Genomic DNA, 23696 nt, shown 5'->3' with positions numbered 1-23696 from the left:
AAAACAGGTTCTCTCACCTAGTGGATGGATGTGCCCTGGAGAAGAGGACACACCTAATTGCAGTGACTCATTGAGCTCCAACAAGTCAGGATACAGTCCTGCCTGGGCTGTAATGTCCAATATCCAAATACTGTTATTTTAGCTTGGGGCGTACAAGTGGACTACATCTAACACCACTGATTGGATGTTAATTTATCTTAACGTATTGTGGAAATTTATTAATAGGCTATGGGGAACTTTTTTTTAACAGGAAGGTGAAAGCACAATTCCAGACAAAGAACAGCACCGTTCCAGTGGCGGGGTCCGCCTCAAATGTATTTCAGAAGACTGGACACTTGCCAACGCATGCGCTTCAACCAGGAGCCCTAATGGCGTTCTGTACACATAAATCAATTCGCTCTATTTCGTGGCTTCCGTGTGTCATCTCGGACACCTGTGTCCTGACACCAGGAAGACTCACTAATTTAATGATCGTGCTTTTTGGGATAATATGATCATAATGTGTTATCATGTAACACAATACTATTGTGGATACAAATGATTCTGAGAAAATTATACTAAAAAAAAAAAAAAAATCTAGTAATTTTTTATTATAGTTCAAGTATTAGCAAACATATGGAAACACTGGAAGACAGTTAATATCAATCTGAATGTTTTATATGTAATACTGTGCATTTACTATAGTTTAATATTTTCAGTATAAGAAAAAAAAAAAAAAACAGTAAACACTGTTGATTTCTGTCATATTGCCCGGATCTACCTGACATTACATGTAAACTCGTTTAGCAGGTTAAGCATCTAATGTGGAAAGTGAGTTTCACACACCGGAGATGCACAGGTCTAAACTGCTGATCAGTGGGATGTCAATACATCTCCCGGCAATAATTCAAAGGAGTCCCAGTTGGTTTTGTTTTTGCATGCCTGAACCTCTACCTGGAGAACACAAAGAAGTCACGCTCACTAACCATACACACCAACACACCCACCCACACCAGTCTGTGAGGGTGTCCTGGTATTTAATGAGAGCATGTGAATAATTCAGCCTACTACAGGCCCTGGAGGAGGAAAAGGGACCGTAGCCATCATTAACTATTCACAGAAACAGTGTTGTGGCACATGTACACACACATTTGCATGTTCAAACATACCGAATACCCACAAACCCGAATAAAAGCAAAACCTCTGCCAAGAACACCCCACCATCTGTTTTGGGCCTGAGGCCTCAGCTCTGAAGCTACAATGAAGATCATTTGTGCCTTTTGGATTTTAACCCTGTTGGGCAATTTACATAAACATAACACGTATATATTTGAATGCAAAATCTAAACGAAACAACTCCTGAGACTGTTGGAAGATCAGCAGTGGGAAATATTGGAGAAATTTTACAAGTTGTTTTGCAAGTAGGGCTGAGCAGTAAATTGTTTAGAGTGCTTATTACCTGTCTCTATAATTATATTGTTACAAAACACTCAAGAGAAGGTCTCATCTCAGCTCACAGCTGCTATTCTAAATCAATAATAAGTCAAATTTCCCCAAATTCTGTCACAACACGAGATATTAAAAAAAAAAAAAAAAAAAAAAAAAAAAAACACATATTTTTTTTGAGAATAACAGTGTTGAGTTGCAGGAAAACGATCCAAGCCCATTTTTCTTGAATAAACAGGACTTGAACTCTTCAACACGCTGAACACTTCTCTTTATAATGTTGCAGGAAGTAGTTGCATATTCTTTAACAGCACTTTGTTAAGTTTGCATGTCATCAGGGTTTACCTCACTCCAATTACTTCAAGTCTCTCTACACAGGCTCTAGTCAAATGTCCAAATAAGTACAAAAAAAAAAAAAAAACCATATTAAGAAAAAAATATTGTCATTGTTATTGAAATGTCAGTACTGCCATTTTTCCATGTATTCTGCTTCTTTTAATAGACGTGGACTAATAATTTGGTAGACCTGTTTACAAAGTGTGTAAAAGTTGTGATATTATTTGAATATGGGCAGAGATTTCAGCTTGGCAATGAAGCGTGAAAGGTCATTCTTCCTCTTTTTGTGCCAGTGCCGACCTCCGCCTCAAAAAACAAGGGCTTTGCACCACATGAGCCTGTGCTTGAGGAAGTGCATATCACACATCTGTGATCTGTCTCAAAATAAGCACGTTGCTTGACATCTTACAAATCAACAGCTAAAAAAAAAAAAACAGTTTACTGCATATCCTATTTATAAATAATACAGAAGAAGAGCGATGTTTACACAGGCCTAGTCCTTGACTGGGAGGAGAGTCTTCCTCACAGACCCATCAGGCCTTTTCCTACACACTGTGAGGCTGATGAGTAGGGTGAGAGGGATGGAGTCCACATCAGTGCTGTTGTCGTCTGCTGTGGACCTTCTCCTAAACTCATAAAAAGTCTGCTTCTGCTGCATCTGAAGTCTAACTGGCTGGTTACCTGAATGATTAGCTGAGAAAGGAAGTAACTTGCAATAATTTGAACTCTTCGTCGACCAAACGCTGTCTGGAGATGCAACTACGAGCAAGACTCTTTCTCCAGATGTCATAGGCATGAGTTTAAAAACGCAAAAGCAGCCTGTAAGGAAATGCCTGGACCATGCGCTACTAATTCACAGATGAAGAACTGTTCCGTATGGAATCTTGTGTCAGCAAGATTAGACTACCGTATAACACTCCTGACAGATGGTGGGCAACGTCAACTAGGGAAGTCTAGTTTCAGGGAAGAACCTGACATGACCTTATGCTCCTGGGCCAGCTGAGAGACAGCAGATTGAGAAGGGTGGATCACTCCTAATAGAAGTACACAGTACACATGAACTTCTCAAGTATGACCAATCACCAGCCCCTCCCTTCTCTTCCTATGGAGACAGCTCATTGCAACGTGCACACAAAGACTGAGCTCAGCTGAATGGCCTAAATGGCAGCAGAGCTCCTGGCCATGGTGGCTCAGACCAGCTGAATGGTAGTCATTGTGCCCCCATAGTCACAGGGGGCTAGCAGAACTGGGTTGTTTTTTAAGAGGCCATTTAGCAGGCCAGCCTTCATATCCGAGCAACGCAGGAACAGGCATTTCCACTTGCTTCAGAGGAGGGCTTGTTGTGGTCTCAAGAAAAAATATGCCTATGAAGTAGTAACATACCACATGCGTTCAGTCATAATGGGAGTAGCGGGCTTATATGCACGTCCAACTAAAATAACCCAAACAAAATATTTAACTATCATGGGCTGGTTGAGAAAGCGTTTTTCACACTTTAGAAATGTTAGTGGTCAGCGCCCAACCTTCAAGCATCTTGTGTTTCTCACGAGAACTTGGGTGCACCGAAAATACACAGTCTTCAAAACAGTCGCGACGGCCTTACCACATCTAACTGATCAGAAAAACACAGGAGGCGTGCGTTTGTAGTGGGTCACTGCAAGGAAGTTTCAAGTCTGTACGAGGTGAATTTAGACGCCGTCTGATATGAAGTAACCTTAGCGACCAGCTGGAATTAAAAAGTGCAAGTAGCAGTGAAAAGAACTAATGGTGGATAATAAGGACATAATCCTATAAGATGGTTTAGTAATTTAAAAATACCAATATCAATAAAGATATTAGCACAGATTAAACTGTATGACCAGATCTCAGCAGACAAAGTTCTATTAAGAAATCGTGGTATCAGCCACCCCTAAGAGAACCTATGATATAACTGATGAATTATCAGACTACAGTGTAAAGTTTAAACCCTTTTTAATCCAATGACTAAAGCATCTAAAGCCATTGGTATAATTATTTTACATGTCAGGCCAAAACACTAAATACTGATTGATCTAAACCCAAATAATGAATTAGTCTTACAGGTCAGCCAGTTCTTAAAACCCACAGATGCACAAATATACTGGATCACTTCTTTAAGTACCGGCTGATACAACGTGCCAAAGTACTGCACTTTAAGGCGGCACTCAGGAAATCATGGGTAGAAACATATATATTAAAAAAAAAAAAAAAAAAAAAAAAAAAAAAAGGGTGGATGCATGAAGCCTGGAAGCCATGGACAGGGAAGAGGGACACTGTCAGGGATGTGTGATAGCGTGTGTCAGTGGGTGTGCAGGACAGGGAATAACAGCTGCTCTGGGGGATGGGTTAGTCTGAATATGTTTTAGATAAACGAATGGTCCACATACATGTAAAAATCCAACACAAGATCACACAAGATCGAGGGTAGTGCAACCCACGGTGAGCAGCGCAGGTATGTAAACCTATAATTGCAGTAATAGCAGGTTTACACAGGTGTATAAGGCCCTGTACACATCACCTACATCGCCCCAGTGAACGATACCAAGGTCATATACTAGTTACAGTAATCACAGACAATCCCTGAAAACAGAGTTTATCTTCATACCACCGGGGGCAGATCATGACTCCAGGCCTTGCAATAACATCTCAACACTAGTCATAATGACTCACAGGGTTACTGCCATAAAAGCTGAGCACGAAGACCAAGTAAAAGGCTTGTATGGTGTCCAACCCAAAGCCATGTGGTCACAGATTTACTGAATTCATATTAGATGAAGAAGTAGAAATAAGATGACAGGAGAAGGGTCAAGTGGAGATACCCAGACCTGGGCTCTGGACATCAGTCTGCCACACACAGCTGCGCACTGAGCTCTGGCTCATTGGGACCTTTGGCACAGAAACACATCTTTAAATCGAATCAGATGCTCCACGTTGTGGCCTGACATAAAGAGAACACAAGGCGGTGGATGAAGCCTCTCTCTTCCTCCCGTCCAATGCTGCTTGTCATGCCCTGCTAGCTCACATACCCACATCCTGTACTCGCCCAAACGAAGCTAGCGTTAGGTGGCACAGCCTCATGTGTGCTCATTCACTTTATTGTATGGGAGGAAGATCACTCGTTTAATGAGGTTCATATCCAGCTAGAAAAACCGTGATAGCATCCCCACCCCCCGACACCACCCCCCATCCACACTATCCTCCCCTCCTTTACCTTCAGACAGCTCCAGATCCAGCTCTGCCAGTTGGTCTCTAACCTCCTTTGGCAGGGCGGACAAATCCACGCCGCGGTCTGCCATGACTTCGCCGATAAACACGAGTTGTAAAAAAAAAACGGGCTGTCGTGGGGAAACTGTAAAAAAAAAAAAAACAAACAAACAAAAACAAAACGCCCTCCCTCAAGAAACAAAACAAGCATCGGAGTGGGAGAGACAGTCCATCCGCACGGCTGGTCCCTCCGCCATCATGGGGAAAACTCACCGACGGCAGTGAGCGGTCACGTGACTGCGTTTACCTTAATCCGCTGCGTGCCGGACGGAAACAAACCAAAATCTGGTGCGCCCCCTGGCGTTCGACAGGCAGAAACACACACACACACACACACACACACACACACCCTCCACTGGGCCGGGCCATAAATAATACAGAAGAAGGGAGACGTTTACACAGACCTAGTCCCTGACTGAGGCTGATGAGTAGGGTGAGAGGGATGGATAGCTGAGTCCACATCAGTGCTCTGGTCCTCTGCTGAGGACCTTCTCCTTAATTCACAAAAAGTCTGCTTCTGCTGCATATGAAGTCCAACTGGCTGGTTACCTGAATGATGCAACTAAGATCCTGGAAGCCATGGACAAGAAAGAGGGACACTGTCAGTGATGGGTGTCAGTAGATGTACAGGGCAGGGAATAACAGCTGCTCTGGGGGATGGGTTAGTCTGAATATGTTTTAGATAAACGAATGGTCCACATATATGTAAAAATCCAACATCAGACACATCGCCGATCTCTACGAGCAGACGTACAGTTTGTGTGATACATATATCACACAAGATTGAGGGTAGTGCAACCCATGATGAGCAGCGCAGGTATGTAAACCTATAATTGCAGTAATAGCAGGTTTACACAGGTGTATAAGGCCCTGTACCCATCACCTACATCGCCCCAGTGAATGTTACCAAGCTTATACCCACTGTTTGTCAAGTGGAAAGCAGCTGATACAAATGCATTGTGTCAGTTTCTGTCAAAGACGGCACATTAAAACTAATTCTTGACTAAGATCCTTGAAGATTTGGTGGTGGGGCCCCACTAAGCTACACTATACATACAAGGGGTCAGGGGGATCCTAAACCAGAGCCCCTGTATGAAGTGACTGTTTCTATCTAAGTTGGAAAGTCAATTGAAATACCACAAAGAAAGGCAAAAAATATGCATTATAGATGCAAAATAAGCACAAAGAAGTGTAATGTTTCCAAAAGGAGATATGAACGACACAAAAGAACAACAAGAAAATATCAAAATTACCAGAAATAACAGGAAACAAAGAAAAAATAACTGAACAGCAATGGAAAGCAACCAGAGACACAATACAAAAAGTGATGTAAAACTACCAAAAAGACACAAAGAGACACAAGTGGCACTGTATTTTAAATTATACCATATATCTTGCAGAATAACGAAAGCTGGTCCAGTGCAGCTGCGGAACAATACTAAGAAAGTTGCTTATGGGTCACCTTCAAAAGGCCGATGTGGCATCCTGACTGTAACATTATAAAAATAAATATACCATGCCAACCGCTCCCTCTGCAGTTAAAGCATGTTTACAGAAAGTTATGATCATGTTTTCCCTTTGAGAAACATGAACAGCTTCAAAGCAAACATGAACATAAAAAGATAATTGAAAGCTACTCTGTCACTTTCTGACTTTCCAGTAAACATCAACTAAAACGCAGTGCTGTGGCAACGATTTAAAAAATGAAATGTGCAAGTTGCAAATTGTAGAACTGAATCTACATGAAACAATAAGTCAAACGCAGGAACCAGCGCACTTATTTGTTATACCACTCTAAAAGGGATTTAGTGACAGCACTATCATGGCATTGTAGTTTATGACCGAAGAGATGGGGACACTGGGTACAGACAACTGTGAACCAAGTAGGCAGCAGAATGTCCTTACACAAATACAAAGCTTCTGATACCATATTCACCAAGCACTAACTGCGAATGTTCACTTACGTAAGATTACAGAAAGTCTACATAAATTTCCTGTATGTCCTTACGAATCTAATCAGATAACAAACAAACAAAACTGTACTGTTCATTAACATGTAGTTTGTTTAATTAAAACTGCAGCACTGTAAGTGTTCATAGTATTCCACTTGGACATGCATGGAAAAGTAAATATATTCATATAGTACAGATATGTACAGTACAAGTACAATTTTGAAATCATCAGTCCAACAATGGGAGTGTGAAAAACTATTAATACACTATGTGCAACTTTAACACTGTTGCATTTTTTAATTAAATTGTTCATTTTGTAAGAACTCTAGAAAACATTAACATGCCAATGATTGCAATGATAATTGTTATGTGGCCAATTTAAAAAAAAAAAAAAAAAAAACTTAGACAAGGACATTAAAAGACATGATCAAATTGACCTTAAAAGATACAACAAATGGGATAAAATCTAATTTGGGGAAAGGACTAATGGCATTTTTCTGTAGAGAAAACAAAACAAAACAAAAAAATCTCTGTGTTAAACAGACTAGTATCTATTATTCATCAGTACAATCAGAAGCGTTATGACAACAGTTGTATCGTGCTGAAAATAGCACACAAGAAAACAAAAACAAAAAAAAAAAAAAGACAGAAAAGGTGCCAACAACATGAAGTACACAAAAACATGAACGCTAAATAACGTCTGAATTTTCAATTCATACGAACAATCGTCTATAAGGGATTGCCAGCCAAATATATTGCTAGCTCCAAAATATAACGAAACGCTGGGGGTCACCATTGGGACTGTAGAACAAGAGCTTCAGTCAAAGGTGAAAGGTATTAAAGTCATTGAGCCAATTCCCATTCACATATACAGTACAGAGAAAATATCATTTAAAAAAAAAAAAAGGGTCTGATATCGCAGAACTGAAAGAACAGAATGAACTGAAATATAAAGCAACAATAAACTTGCAATATTTTAGTGCATAAAGACATGCCCTTATGGTAATGGACAAATATCTTGTTTATGAAATATCACATCTTGCAAATATCTGCTCACGTCAGACAGAACGGTATACAGAAAAAAAAAAAAAAAAAAAAGAGTAAAGCAAGCCATTTAGTTTAGGTGTTTATGCAAAAAAAAAAAAAAAACTAATAAAACTAATAATTTCTTTTGGAGATTTCTAAAGAATTGAGAAATTACACAAAACATCAAAATGCATTTATCATTCAAAGCTTCTACCGGTGAAGATGTCTTTGCTGTGTCTCTCCACCAGATGACAGGCAAGCGAATGATTTTCTGTCCTTACAGAGACTAATACCGTAACTATTTATGCTAAAGGCTTTGTGGAATCTAAGTTACTAAATCTCTCATTTCTCATCAGTTGTTTTTGATTTGATGAAATGAATAAATTAGGACAAAATATTTACCTAAGGCCCAAAAACCTGCTTGTATTCAAGTGGGGATATCAGAGGCACCAATGTGATTTTAAGGCAAACAGACATTACGTGTGAGATGTTTAAGTGCAAGTTACAAGCAGTGATACATTGCAGATTGTGTCAATGGGACCTACGAATCACAAAATAACAGTCCTGCCCCAGCCCAAGTACCAGGTAATTTTTGATAACTCAGAGATCCGATTTGTTGTCATTATGGCTTAATTTATGTTTGGTAGCGAGACTAAGATGCTCATCGCACTTTCAGCAAGCAGCAAGGATGTGCACCCATCCTGAGACGTGTGAAAATAGCAGTTACAGTAAGTCCAGGGCTCACACAGAGAAACAGCTATTAGAATTGTTTCAGAAAATACATCCACCTAGAAACATCCAACGGTTTAATGTTAAACAGTTATACTTGAAATATGACAAAGAGGGGGAGAGGCTAATTTCCCTTCAGCTCAGAAAAAAAAATAAAAAAATACTGCTATCTAGGATAATGCGCGATTGTGGAAAATCCAACGTATTTTGGTTCTGTGAACTAATCTGAGAGGATGTGCCAATTATTAAAAAAATATAGCTGCACATACAGTATCAACAATGTAACACCCTATTAGAAAATAATCACATGCTAGAAATCTAACTATTAATGTATCAGATCAGGAGTAGGCAAAATGCTATGTTCTGATGTACATAAATATATACACAGAGCCAATCACACACTGTTTAGAAATTTTATCATGGAGGGGGTGGAAATGAGGTAATTTTTTTGTGTCCATGTGGCAATCCCCTTAAGGTGGAACCTTTTAAAAAAAAAAAAAAAAAAAAAGGTTTGGGTCAATATTTTTAATATATGAGTCGGTGAAATGTAGATAACTGCCGCATCTTTGGAGCCGAGGATCTACAGGGATGCAGGATGTGACGGCATGTGTGGGTGTGTGCATGGCTAAAAAGTCAAAGAGCACAAGGCACTATTCCCTGCTGAAAACAGTGTAAAGCCCTGTGTGTTGTTTGGTATCTGAATTGATCAAGAATGTTTATGCAACACCTGTGTCTTACAAACTGTGCACACGTGTTACGTGTCCACGTGGGAGGTTTAATACAAAAGTACACTCGGAGCGATGCAGTCCACTGAAGCGTCATTTTGGCTGAGGGTGAGGAGAGATGAGCAGGGGAGGCAAAGAGGGAAATGGGGTGGGGGTTGGAGTCCAGCCCCTGTAGTCTATGGCAAAGTGAACAGGAAGCTCTCTCAAAAGTCTCAGTCCATTCCCAGAAGGCTGCTGCTGAGCTCCAGGCCGCACCATGATGGCTCCACAGGAGGGTCATAGAGAGCAGAGGAAGAAAGGGGAAGGGGGAGATGAGACATGTGAACTTCTAGATCAGGGTCAGGGGGTCCGCTGCTCTTTTTTACTCCTGGCTGACGAGCCAAGTCTGGGCCGCAGTGGCATCGCTCATCATCTGGCAATAGATTGAGATGCAGCCATGATAACGTGAGAGGGTCCGCTCTCAGCCCTCTGCTGTTGGCCCATTCCTGCCAGCACAGACATAGCCATGGCCTCAGCTGCTGCCCTTGAACTAAGGCCGTTCTGCCCTGTAGAGGGGCTGGGCGCCAAAGAGCTGTGCTGGATCACTGGGGCAGGGGAACCTGTAGGCTCTGAGGTGTCTTTCATGCCCTCTTCTGCAGCTACACAGAAAAAAAAATGACAGTACAGATTTTTTTATTTAAACTGCCATTTAACTTTTAAATTTCAATACATCCCATACCTTTCAGCCACACGTAACATTTGTGCAAATCGCCAGTGACATAGCGATGTATAATTATGTGTCGACTTTTTTTTTTTTTTTTTTAATACTAACCACTACTAACTAAAGCAGCAATATGATTATTATTGAATATTTTCTGTAAGTTTAAATACATTCCTCATCAGCTTTACTCATACGTCTGGAAGAAACACAATCCTAATCAGCAAAAATAAGAATAAATAACAGCAGGAGAGTAATATTGAATAACTGTCACCTAAGTAGGCAGTCTTCTTTTGAAGGGTGGTAACAGGACAGTCCTTGTGGGCCAGCAGCAGTTGCTTCAAATGAGCCACCTCATTGCGCAAGAGAGACACTTCATTCTGACGGGATGAAAAATAAGACTGCTTAATACTTCAAGCAGTTCATATCATAATTAGACATACAGTGCAACCCAAAGAAAAACACATCACTAAGGCTGATTCACACTGTTTAAAAAAGTCAGACCATTTAAACTTGTTCCCTCATATTAATGTTTCCAGATAAGAGTTTTTAGCCTTAGCCCTAGTTCTTAGAAAATGTATAAACATGATTTCTGCTACAGTAAAGCTGGCAGTGGAGAAGTAGGTATATGGTGTAAAATGGCCCAAAACCACCAAATAACACAACGCGTATGTGAAATGACTTATAATGGTATGCAAGTTGTAAAATTACCAAATATTCCCTGAAACCAATTTTGCTTATCTGAAATACACCTCTCAAACTTCCACAAGTAGTTTGAAGTCTGACACCTGTGCACAGTTAATGTGACTATGCACACACACCCACCTCCCACAGGCCATATTTCACCCCCACCCACCCACTCAGGTTCCACTCACCGACAGTGAGACGTTCAGCGTGCTGAGCTCCTCGGCCTTCTTCTCTAGGGAACTGACCCACAGTTTGCGTTTCTGTCTGCAGCGAGACGCTGCAGCCCGATTCCTCTCAAGGAAGCGCTGCCTTCGCTCATCTGGGTCATCGTCTGCTGTCCGCCGCCGACGCCCACCTGTAGGCTGTGCTGGAGATACCTGGGGAGGGGAGGTTAGGACGAAACAGACAGGGAGGGAAAAGGACGAGAAAAGAAAAAAAAAAAAAAAAAAAGGGGAAGTTTGAATCATAGTTTCATTATTTTAGTCAGAGCTCATCGCAGTCATCTCATTACCAGAAGTAAAATGACAAATTTTACGCAAGTAAAACAGGTGATTTTCCATATATTAAAAAGCTTTAGCTCGGTCATTTTCTGAAATTTCCAAGTTAAAAATGACAGTGTACCTGAGGTTGTGCAGGAGAAGGAGCATCTGGCTGCTGGACAAGCAGCTGATTCTGCTCTGCCTTCTGAGGTACCATGGGGCTGCTTCCCATGGCCATAACCCCCATACTCTGTCCCGATGGGCTCTGCTGGGACAGCGCAGCCTTCAGACGCTGCAGGAAGACAATATGACCAACACCAATAGCAAGAACAAGACTTAGAATATGCACAGAAAACTGACAGTATTAAACAACAGACTGAAGAGACAAAGAAAGCAGCAATGTGGCAGATCAGATTCTACAGCAACACCTTTGTTTCCTTTACCATAAATGTTATTGTCTAATTTTAACATCACTGCAGCATCATAGATGTTTATCTGAAGTGCATTCAAAAAGTATTTAGACCCCCTTCGCTTTTTTCAATTTTGTTATGTTGCAGCCTGATACTACAATTGTTGACATTCATTTTATTTCTCATTAATCTAAACTCAGTGCCACATAATGACAAAGCGAAAACAGAATTTTAGGAATGTTTGTGAATTAACTGAAAAGGAAAAACTGAAATGTCACCATAGACCATTTGCAGCAACACGTGAAAATTTGCTCAGACTCCCATTTCTCTTGATATTTACTGAGATGTTTCTACACCTTGATTAGAGTCCACCTGTTGTAAATTAAATTGACTGGACATGGTTTGGAAACACACACACATTTCTATAGAAGGCCTCACAGCTGGGAATGCATACCAGCGCAAAAACCAAGCCATGAGGTCAAAGGAACTGCCTGCAAAGCTCAGAGAGAGGATTTTCGACAGGCACAGAGGTGGGGAGGGCTACAAAAAATTTCTGCTACACTGAAGGTTCCCAGGAGCACAGCATCGTGCTGTGGGGGTGTTTTTCAGCAGCAGGAACTGGGAGGCTGGTAAGGGTTGAATGAAAGCTGAATGGAACAAAGTACAGAAATATCCTCAATGAAAACCTGTTGCCCAGCGCTCTGGACCTCTAACTGAGCCGAAGGTTCACCACCCAACATGACAACGACCCTAAGAACACTGTCAAGACAACACGGAATGGCTTGGTGACAACTCTGTGAATGTCCTAGAGTGGTCCAGAGCCCTGACTTGAACCCTGTTGAACATCTCTGGAGAGACCTAAAAATGGCTGGCAACTGACAATCCCCATCTAACCTGACCGAGATTGAGAGGAGTTGCAAAAAAGAATGGCAGACAGTCCCCCAGTCCAGGTGTGCAAAGCTTGTTGCATAATACTCCATAAGACTCAAGGCTGTAACTGCTGCCAAAGGTGCTTCAACTAAGTACTGAGTAAAGGGTCTGAATACATATGCAAATGTGATATTTTTCAGTTTTTCCTTTTTAAAATTAAATTACAAACATTCCTAAAATTCAGTTTTCACTTGGGGTACTGAGTGTAGATTAATGAGATAAAAAAAAGAATTTAAACAATTGTAGGCTGCAGGCTGGAACATAAAGTTGAAAAAAGTAAAGGAGGTCTGATTACTTTCTAAATGCACTGTTGACTGTTAACTTTATGTTAAACATTTCAGCTCATTTACATTTTCAGCCAAGATAAATAAACAAACTATTACCAGGTAAAACAAGTTGGTGATCATACTCACGCACCAGATTGCACTGTGTGATGTAAGCTGATTTATTTCTGGTCACAAATGTGCTGTGGTAATCCTAGGCAGACAGACTGCTCTGCATGCATACATTTCCACAGAATAAATTTGTTTTCTGCCAGATCTCTTAGGTTTTCATGATAAAATGCAACCAGTGCCACCCTTTGTCTCAGAAAAACCCTGAATTCTCTCAGGAACAATTTTAAAAAGGTGGTCTTACTCCGCAAAGATTCTCACCCAGACAGTGTCACCCAGTTCCACTCTGTATTGAGCAGCACATTCATGTGACGCCCTTTTCTCCCTCAACCCTTTTTTTCTCGGTTCAGCCCTAGAAGCTGTGCATGTTCTTGGAACAATTTTCAGATGATGGTGCTTGATCTAGCTTTGTGATTAAGGTGCATTATCCAACTGGAAGTAATGATTGGAAAATGAATGACTGGGACCCTGAAGGCACACATCTGGTCAACTGCAGATTTAGGTAAACATCAGCCCTCTGACAATACTCATTTTGTATTAACAGACTGCACATCAGCAAAACACCCCAATATTGGCACCAATGATCTTCGTATTATTACAGAAGGAGGAAGCACTGAAGAAACTGAAGAAGATGCTTTGTGTACTGTGATAAAGACCACACCCATCATATTTTTGTTTGAAATAAACTTATATAGAGCTCTGTGTGTAGAACCATACATTAAGTAGAGGTTTTGTCGTGGTGGTGTAAGAGTTAAAGAAGTAGCAGCAGTAAAAGAAAAGAAAAATCATATGATGAACACACTAAGCTAGTGCAGAGGAAGGCTGGAGGGTGAAGATGGAGACAAAAAGAACAGATAAAAATAGAGAGCTAATCTAGTGCTGACCATCTTGGCCTCTGAGTGGATGCTGTAGCCAGAGGGGGAGTTAGAACCGCTACTGCTGCCTCCCAGAGGAGGACCAGGGATCCCAGGAATGTTGGGTACCATGCACATGGGTCGGGCCAACTGGAGATCAGATAAGATACCCAAATATACATGTATTAACAATTTGAACCCACTCCTTGGCTACAAAATTAAAATCCAACACGTTCACTATTGGACTGCCTTACATTAATGACAGACGGCATCTGTACAGGACCAGGGAGCACAGGTACTGCCTGACCAGAGGGAAGCATCATCATAGGGTAGTGGCTGGTTGGTGACCTAGACAGACAGATATCCAGCAGAGGAATAAGATAAGCAGGATGTTCTGTCATGTTTTTTTTTTTTTTTTTTTTTTTTTTTTTTTTTAAAGAGACAATTTTATAACTTCAAAGTTTCTGTAGCATTGTAGTCTCATTTAGGAAACTGCAACACCACAAAATCCACACTTAAATCAATTGTTGCAAGTCTGAGCTGAAAAAACTGACAGAAATTTATATAAAATTTAAGTCAAAAACATAAAACATATTTCAGTTAAATGATGGCCAAGCGTTTAAACATATACAGGACAACTAACATATTTCATTTTGTCCTGACACACATAAAAACATGATGACATCTTCAGTTTTAGAAGTGTTAAAGCTACTCAGACAGTTAAACAGGCAAATGTGGGTTAAACATCAGAAGGATGTTTCACTCACCCCAGAGTACGATTAGAAGGTGGTGCTTGTGTGATGACAGAGGTGGGTGAAGGCATGGTGGGTTGAAGGGCATCAAAGCCCAAATGCAGTGGAAGGGAACCTGGACGCACAATAGTTGGGGTGGGAGCTGAACTCCTGGGTGGTGTGTCCTGGGACATTAGTGGTACAGGAAGTTATGTTAAAACAGTTTCAATAATCTGTATCTTACAACTATTCCTCAATAAAAACAGAACAGTGTAATTTTTGGGCATTACGTCTCAAAAGAAAAGGATAATGCAATTCACTCTGTAAAGTCTTATGCATCTGTGTAATACCGCAAAAAGTCAGAGTGATATGAATCATGAGCTATAGTCTTTCAACATCACTTACATCTCCACCCTCTTATCTCTACACACATGCAATCCCCATCTCCCGCCATTTCTGTCCTACCTTTCCTTTAACCAGAGGCTCTCTGTTGCTGTCCGAGTTTTCAGAGTTCGATTCAGGGCTGTCTGGTGGTGAGGAGTCCACCTCTACCAGTGCTTCCTCCTTCACCTTCACATCTGATGGCGTCTGCAGGCTCATGTCCAAGGCCACAGAGTTGGGAGCAGGGAGCTGACAAGGGCAGAGACAGTGAGAGAAAGACAAAAAATAAAAAGTTCACACTACTTACCAAAGATGACATTCTCAAAGACTACAGCCTATTAAAAAAAGGAAGTAGGCATATATCACACTAACATAGCAAACACACCAGAATGACCAAGTGCAACAACAAACACAGATACATTAAACAAAGTCATCATAAGCCGATGCGATAGGAAAATTAAAATTATGACGATAGACAAAGTGCACAAAGACAGGAATTTCTGCAAACAATAATTTATGACTACATCACCACTTGAGGTAAGAAAGAAGGAAGTATAAAGCAAATTTTCACTTCTCTGGAGTCTTTTCAGAAAATTTCCTTGGTTTCTGTATATCATACACACACACACACACACGGCTGCAAACACGGACATCATCAACCCCAAGCCTTTCTTACAGAGTTCTTGGCCCTTTTTTCATCCTCGTCTTGTTCAAAGGAGCTGGCTAACTCATTGAACAGACCAACCTCCTCGCAGTTCTTTAGGAAGCGGGTGGGAGTAGGTGTCTGGTCTGGCAAAAGGGAATGAAAAGAGATAACTATTCAGAGTAATGCTTTCACACTTGGTTCACACTCAACATCAAATATAGAAACGCATGTCATAAATGTGTCTTCTGAGCTGCTTTTCTTGAAATTGTACTAATAACTGTTGGAACATGCTGATGCTGAGGTATGGTAAACAGTTTTCATTTAAATGCTGCAAGAACATATCTAACAGACAGTAAGAGTAAAGCTGACTTGTCTTATAGACAATCTGTACCTGCAATAATGACAGAATCAGTCCTGGGTGGTCCAAATTTCAGTGTCATCTCATGCTTGTGTTTGTGTACAGCTAAGTGGTCCTCATTGGTAAACCTCTGGAAAAAGTGAACAAGAAGAAAAGAGGAAATCTGAACAAACAGCCTTAACCTTAACCTCTAATATTGCCAAAGAGAAAAACAGATAATCCCTAAAAAAAATGTGGCTCAAATGCAGCTGAAATATATAGAAAAAGTGGTTTAAATAATAAAAGCCATTTTATATCTACATCAAAACACTGCAATTTCAAGTGTACTGTGTTTTACAGAAGAGAGCTACTTGTTAGTCCCATTGGTGTGTAAAAAGTGTGAATGCCATAAACTGATTGTCAGTGAAGCTCTACATTACTTTCTGGTCTGTTTCTTTCTACCAGGCATCCACAGCGGAAGCTAAAGAAGGGCTGGCACTTGGGCAAATCAGATCTTTAGAAGAAAGCGCTAATAGCCATGTTCTGAGACATGTCTTCCTCGGATAAATGTGAGGTGAATCAGTCAGAGATGTAGGAGGAATAATCTTGGCTCTGCCACCAGCCTATTCACCATTCGCTGCAGCCTATTTTAGGGCGCCGTGTTGCAGTTGCAAGTTCAGTCGTGAGAGTGAAGTGGAAACACAGTCAAGTGTCAGGGGATTTATTTTTAGCCTTACCAGGCAGCATCACCAATACAACTACATGTCTCATTTGTCTCTTTCCTCTGAACAAGGTGGCTGGGACTTGTGAAGGAATCTATCTTCAACTAATCTCTCCATATGAGATACTGGCAACTAGGGTTACCCCGCTCCACACAGTAAATACTAGGCATCACATAATGAAAGGCTGTTGTTGTTGTTGTTAACTTGGTAAAAGGAAAACCCTGGGCAAAGCCAGGAGTCATTCATCCTTGTTCTATTATGGGCATGATTCAGATTTTCCTGGTAGACAACTGTTGCTTGTAAAGGGCACCAGTAGAACTGCATTTAGACATAAGGAACTTGTATCATAAAGGATGTTCCACGTACACAAATAACACAAACTTTTGTCTTGTATTCATAAATGTATATATCCATAGCACAACGTATTGAAAACTGTGGTGTTCCAAAGGTTCGTCACCAATTGCCTGCACGGTTTTACAGCTTTTATGGTTAATTCTTTGATCAGAGCTAACAAAAAAAAACTTTGCCAATTGTAGACTATTTTATATACAGTACCAGTCAAACGTTTGGACACACTTTTCTCATTCATTTCATTCTCAAAGTGTGGTAATGTAGATACATTTAGTTTTCTTATGTGTGTGTTAGAGCTGTACCAAAATGACTGTGTGTAATGTGTAAAAGGTCATCATTAGTGACAAAGTTATGGAGAAATATCATCCGACACTGTAGTTGCCCTCAGCTCTAGAACTCATTTTCTTGTCTTTTGTTGGTTCTATTTCCCACTGCAGTACATAAGTTTCTTTTCACTCAATATAATTTGATAATGGGGTGGAGCATTCAGCAACTTCACAGCCTGATATATCCTCAAGAGCTGACAGAGGTCAAAACAGAACTTAAAGATTGTGAACACTGGACTTGTTTTTCAAAACTGACTCTGAATGAATGATAATGTTCAGATTTAATATTTGGATCTCTCTTGTAATTTTACAAAATAGAGGGGTTTGTACTTACAAAAACATTGTTATTTTCCTCATAGTTAGTTGGTGATGTGACATCAAAAACACACCTAAACGTTTTGGACCCTCACACCATACTACGACCCCAGACCTGTTTATACAGCAGTTTCACACTCAAACAAAGCTGGTGAAGGGACCACAGCTGTATACTTGCACTGTCATCAACCACCACTTTGCCTTCTAAAGGTTCCGTCAACTAAATTAATAATGATCTCTACAAATGAAATATGTAGAGTATGTATAACACAATAAAATGTTAAGAGGAATATTAAAATCAGGGAAATGGTCCCTAGAGGTCCATAATGTTCTGAGAGGAAAATAACCAAACAAATCATCATTTATTTATCCAACATGCATGTTTAACTGCTTCACATGGCTGTTGCTCAAACCACAAACCTTCTGTACACGTGCTCACTCCTGATCACTGAAGTTAGTTTGTGAACCACTAATGTTTCTTAACCACATAAACACTTTCTTTCTCCAGACCCCAGGAGAGATAATCCATCATTAGCTCTAAGGATATCACAGCCAATTGGACACCACAACAGATAGCTTATTACGCAAAACATGATATTTCATGTGTTGAAGAACCATGAGTGGCTAAAACACACTTATTTTTCGAACTGCTGTGATACGAGGCCATGTCCTGACAATACACCATGTTGCTGGCATGTGAGCGCACTATCAGCACTCAGCTGAGTCACTGCCGTGGCTCAGACCTGTGTCTGCAGGCGGCACAAGTCAACAGTGACAGGTTGAAACAATAACTGTGCTCTGATTACTCATTGGAGCCTCCAGTGACTCATTGCTAAAGGAGACAGCATTGTCTCACAAGACGGCATGCTAGCTAGGATGCTATCAGGGTGATGATCACAACACTGTTGCATAAATCACAGCTCATTCTGACAATGAAAAGTGTGTTGGCAGAGACTCCTTCAGGATTAAGGGTAAGGGCTCTTATTGTACAGCGTCATTCAACTCAAATTAAGTGTGTGGGGTAAAATAAAATATAGTTTTTTTTTTTACCTTTTGATTTTAATTCATATCATTTCAGAAGGAAAGTACTTTCAATGATCATTTGGAGAGTACTTACTCAAAAGGCAAAAATAATCATAGATATAGACCACACCACATTCAAATGCACACAAGCCTGAAACACAGGACAAGCACAGTTAGGACTTACCTGTCCACAGCCAGGAGCATTGCACACAAAAGGTCGGTCGTCCCCCATTTTTGCAAAGAGCTTGCAATGTAACTGTGGGAGGGAAGAGGAGAACATTGCTGCGGCTTTTCTTGATGTGTGAACTGGTAAATCTTGAAAACAACAAAACAGGGATGCTGTGGCTTGTAGTCTTTAGTCTGAGCAGGAAGCCGAATGCTATTTAAAAATAACCCTGGCAAAGAGAAAAACACGCACAGAGGCAGCGAGACAAAGTTTCCCTGGTGATACTTCCTTCACACAGGGGGGCTTCTGGTTGGCCAATGAGGAGCTGCTTACAAGAGAGTAAGACAGCTACCGTTTACGCAAAGACATCTCCCTCTTCTTCTCTCCCCGTCTCATTTTCCTTCATTTCCAATCCCTCCTTCTCTGATAGCACTCCTTCTCCTCACCTCCCAACTTCTTTCCTTCTCATACCTCTCATTCAGATTCTTCCCCTTTCTGCTTGTCTCTACACAATCGCTGTTTGGGTCATCTTCACCCCCATTCTGGGAACTCTTGTGTATCCAGGGCATAAATATCTTGAAATGTAGACTTTCACATTGACCTGGCACCATGCCTCACTTGTACATGTACTATCTGTATTTTTTACTCAGTACTGTGCTGGGCTAGTTGCTGAATGCTATATGTATGGTTTCATATTGTAGACATTCAGACTAGACTTTAACTAATTGTTTGAATTTCTGATTAGATGTGACTAGTTGCTAAAAATTAAATATTTTAAAATACAGTCATTCAGTAATCTTATTTCATATTTCAGCCCTATGCTGAGCATGAAGGCCTCTATTAGTGTAGTATTAAAACAGCACATATATTTAGCAATAAGGTTAGTATAAATGGGGATTTGATTACATTGGAAGTACTTCCAAAGCCTTTTAATGGACTACACACCAAACACCAAATTGTACTCTTTTCCAGAGTACATACTATTGTTAAATAGTTAAATACGCACATGCTTGGTTACTGCTTCTTTATCGGCTGTCTACACGGAGGAGAATAACTCTTCTCAAACCCCCCCTCACACCTCAACCTCAACCCCATCCCCAACTCCCATCTCCCCACCCTGTGCTGCTTTGAACAGCTGAGCAGCACTCCGCGTACAGGCAAACTGGGAAGTTTAGAAAAAATAGCTTGGACATTAAATTTGAATCAGGGAACTGGAGGGGATGGCGACGGCAACGGATGAGCGGCATTAATGTTTTAGCACTCTCAGCTGGCCTAAAGTGACGTGTGGCAGCTATTACACAACACTGTCCCACTGACAGTACAGCAAATACGAACATGCATCAAAGACCTCGCAATATACACAAGCAGAAGCATTTCATTAAAGCCAGTGACAAGTGTAATAGCTAATCAGCTAATATAGAGTCATAACCACCTGACCTTAATAATTTATTACTAACCATTCTTTTGTGACCCACCTCCTTTCTTTCATCATGATGATTTAACATGAGACAACCTCTGCGTTGCTTTGACTATTTGGCAAAGCTTGTCTAGTGATGATGATTCAAAAATGTTGCTGATCCATTTTCAAATTTAAATGTACAACTATTCTAACTGTAAAGCAATATATAGGTTATATATAGCCTAACCCTGTTTAGTACTGTAAATTTAGGTACTGACCACATTAACCTCAGCGGTACCTGCTACACGGATTGCGCATGTAGCCTGACATTATTGAGTGGGAGAGATTATTCATTATGTTGGCGCGGCATAAATGTCTGAAAATTTTCCCAGTGCTGAAGTCAGTATATTTTCCTCCTTCCTCCCTCGATCTCTCCGAGGACAGCTGCCCCTGAGCCAACACATGATTACTGAAGCCTTGTGCTGGAATACAACACTCTCTCGTGACACCGGGCCTGCAACAGGCCTAACCGTTATTTCTCTCAGCTCCATGTCTTTGTGGCAAAAAAGGTCTGCATCATGTTTCCAAGCAAATGCTCGTCCCTCTCTGTGCAGATCAAAGGGCTGATGAAGCAGAGCAGTCTGATTTCTTGCAGACCTCCCATGCTCTAGGGAAAGGCAACAAGTCGGTAACAAGGTCCTCACAAAATGCTTCTAATCCACTGAGTCTATTTGGGCAAAGATGTGTCTGCAAACGAGATACTCAGTCTAGCTCGTTATTGCAAGGGTGTGGACTGTGTAGAGAAATGGACACATCTGGTGTAAGAAATGGGAACAGATTTCAGAGTTTACATCTCACTAAAGACATCCTAGACATTAACTTGGCTGGCTGGCACCAATATGAAATGTGGGATTTGATTTTGTGGTAAGTCCACCATAAATTCCAAATGACAGGGGTGGAAAATATAATTTGTTTTTATAGCTGCCCAAACAAATATCTTAAACTGATTAAAACAGATGTGTTAAGGTATGTGCTTCAGCATCTACTGCATAACTTTGTTGTAAGATGATCCATCTTGAAGAATATCTTCAAAAACTGCAACACTATCTGCTTTCCTGTGCTAGATTCAGACATATGCAGAAAAAAAAAGCAGTTTATTAACTAATTTACTACTACTTGACAGATGAGAATAAACAGTAATTAATGAGCTGACAGCATAAAGTTTTACTGCACAATGCAAAACGTTCTTTGAAAAACAGCAAACCTATCTGCTAGTTACATTAGCACTGATGCACATCACTGATATTTATTACAGGCATGGTATCAAGTCCACCTATTTTTGCTTCCTTTCATCCAAGGTGACATGGAAGCACTCAAAGTGCTCTAATTCCTGTCCTTCTCATTAAGCTACTGCCAAAGTCCCACCATTAACTTGGATTTCTCCGACTCAGCAGGTGTAGGGGACCGAGTCCCAGCTATAATCAGACACAGCCATCCAGTGTTTGATGCAGCCTGCTAGGAAACTGACTAAACAAACTGTATTAATAGCTCGAGCTACAGCCGTGTCTCTGGAATCTGAGGCTTGAATTGCCAGAGGGTAGGGGAGACCCCATGAAAAGAAAAAAATAATATTAGGAAGGGGAGGGAGAGAGTGAAATGGTGACAGAAAGAAAAATCAGCAATTAGTCAAGTTGAATGAACACGGGTATCTGCTGGAACACAGGTAAGGCCTTTTGAGTGTGGGCTATGAGAGAACAGGGATCAGTGTGTGAAAAAGCCAATATGCATTTATGTAAGCAAAGTGAACACGAGATTTGATAAATGGAACAAATGAAATCCTAGATCCATGTCTGCATAACTAACAAGGCCTAAAAACTAAATCCATGCCGAGCTGGCAGACAATACAGGATGAACCCAGTTTTCTAAAATTAAACCAGAAACACTCTGCCAATTTGATTGATGGTCCGTAAAGTTTACAAGAACCTGCCATTAGGTTTAACTACAAACTCAAAAGAAAAGCACCATCACTTGTTGTGCTTTTCATCAACAGCAGAGCGAGAACCGTCTCTACTGCTTACTACAATTTAGCCAACTCATTTACACTGAATGCACAGCACTATTATCAGGCAAACAATGACTTAAACCAGCAATAAAATAGACAACAAAATAGATTTCACATCCCTGACATCTCTGCCACCAGCACACATGAATTAACAAATACAAGACTTTCTAATCTATATTCTTAAAACATTATATTTATTCCATGTACTTGCTTTTAAGTTGCATACCGTTTCAAATGTATGCCACTACTGTTCGGATCTTGGTGTCCCATGGACAAAACAGGCTGCAGTTTTGTCTGGAGTAACACTGAATGTAATGGAATGAGTTACAATTGTGCCAAAAAACATGACCTACATTCCTTATGACCGTGTTGACATGTATGGGGATAAAGATCCAGGGACATTCAGCTCAAATTGCAATACTATGGATATCATTACTATTTGATACTTTTGAGGATCTTCTTGCAGAGCCAGGTTATCATCACAACGTATTCCAACGCACAAAAACAAAGGGACAAATATTTTGGTGGGGTTTCAGGCATGTAAAAGAGGTCGATATCAAAGTGAAACCTCAAAAGTCTTGCAAATGTTTTGGTTCCTTCTTTCAGACAACGCTGGCCTGCTTGAAAAAGTTTTGTCTTCTTGAGCCTCCATTAGTAGCTTCTGGCTACGTACGGGCACATTCAGCCCCGCCTTTTCCCGTAACAAGACCGCCTGTTCTTCTCAGCGATTGGCCCAAAGCACGTCAGTCATCGGCATGTAACGCATGCACAGCTCTAGACCCTGTCAATAACATCGACTCGCGGAATCTTATTGGTTAAAAACCCGAAATCAACTTTTTTTTAATCCACACAAAACTAATGGCTAACTGGTGTGACTAGCGTTAACAACAGGCCGAACGCACACTCAAACTGAGTAATAACAGCGCTAATAACACTTTCGACGGTGTCAACAAACACACTTAAACACAAATTTAACTATATCCGAAGGGACCCGGTGTATTTTAAAAGACACTGTAGACAGTCAAATGAGCAAAAGCAGGAAAAAGGCAGCTAGGACTTAGCGAACTGACACTTGCGTGCAAATCGAGACAGTGGGTCCAAATGAAACGTTGTAGCTGCAACAGTTTTGACAATTAAACAGGAGCGTACTTTTTACGACAACAAATAACGAGAGCTGTCGCACCCAAAGCTACTTTGTAATAGTTTAGTGCAGTCGACATATCTAGAGTGAAATTAAAGGTTAAAAAGTGTTTACAAACTCACCCTTGCGCCCCTCTCTCTGGCTCCCCTCTCTCCTCTCCTCTCTCTTGGAA

The 23696-nt window shown here is 40.7% G+C and overlaps 2 protein-coding genes across 4 annotated transcripts in view; both read right to left on the bottom strand.

Annotated features, from left to right (window-relative positions):
- The window catches only part of dip2ba (disco-interacting protein 2 homolog Ba), a 38488-nt gene extending 33235 nt beyond the window's left edge, over positions 1-5253 (bottom strand). For both annotated transcript variants that reach the window (XM_026331798.1, XM_026331799.1), the window contains exon 1: positions 4991-5253. In XM_026331798.1, coding sequence (XP_026187583.1) covers positions 4991-5075 — 85 coding nt within the window. In that variant the 5' untranslated portion in view covers positions 5076-5253. The remainder of the gene's footprint in view (positions 1-4990) is intronic.
- Positions 5254-9025: 3772 nt separating this feature from the next.
- Positions 9026-23696, bottom strand: atf7a (activating transcription factor 7a). 2 transcript variants are annotated; one of them, XM_026333132.1, is made up of 12 exons: positions 23647-23696; positions 18941-19012; positions 16074-16170; positions 15713-15825; positions 15121-15285; positions 14692-14840; positions 14179-14272; positions 13955-14074; positions 11481-11630; positions 11048-11236; positions 10447-10552; positions 9884-10113 (listed from the first exon to the last, which is right to left on the bottom strand). In XM_026333132.1, exons 2-12 carry the CDS (start codon positions 18986-18988, stop codon positions 9884-9886), a joined length of 1461 nt encoding a protein of 486 aa, XP_026188917.1. In that variant the 5' UTR covers positions 18989-19012; positions 23647-23696. The 2 variants fall into 2 exon arrangements, with proteins under 2 accessions (XP_026188916.2, XP_026188917.1); XM_026333131.2 differs by lacking the exon at positions 23647-23696 and having other exon boundaries at positions 9026-10113; positions 18941-19029.

This window comes from Mastacembelus armatus, chromosome 7 (assembly GCF_900324485.2).
Source record: "Mastacembelus armatus chromosome 7, fMasArm1.2, whole genome shotgun sequence".
Classification (NCBI taxonomy): Eukaryota; Metazoa; Chordata; class Actinopteri; order Synbranchiformes; family Mastacembelidae; genus Mastacembelus; species Mastacembelus armatus.
The sequence above is the reverse complement of the archived record's forward strand: the minus strand, read 5'-3'. Positions and strand labels throughout refer to the sequence as shown.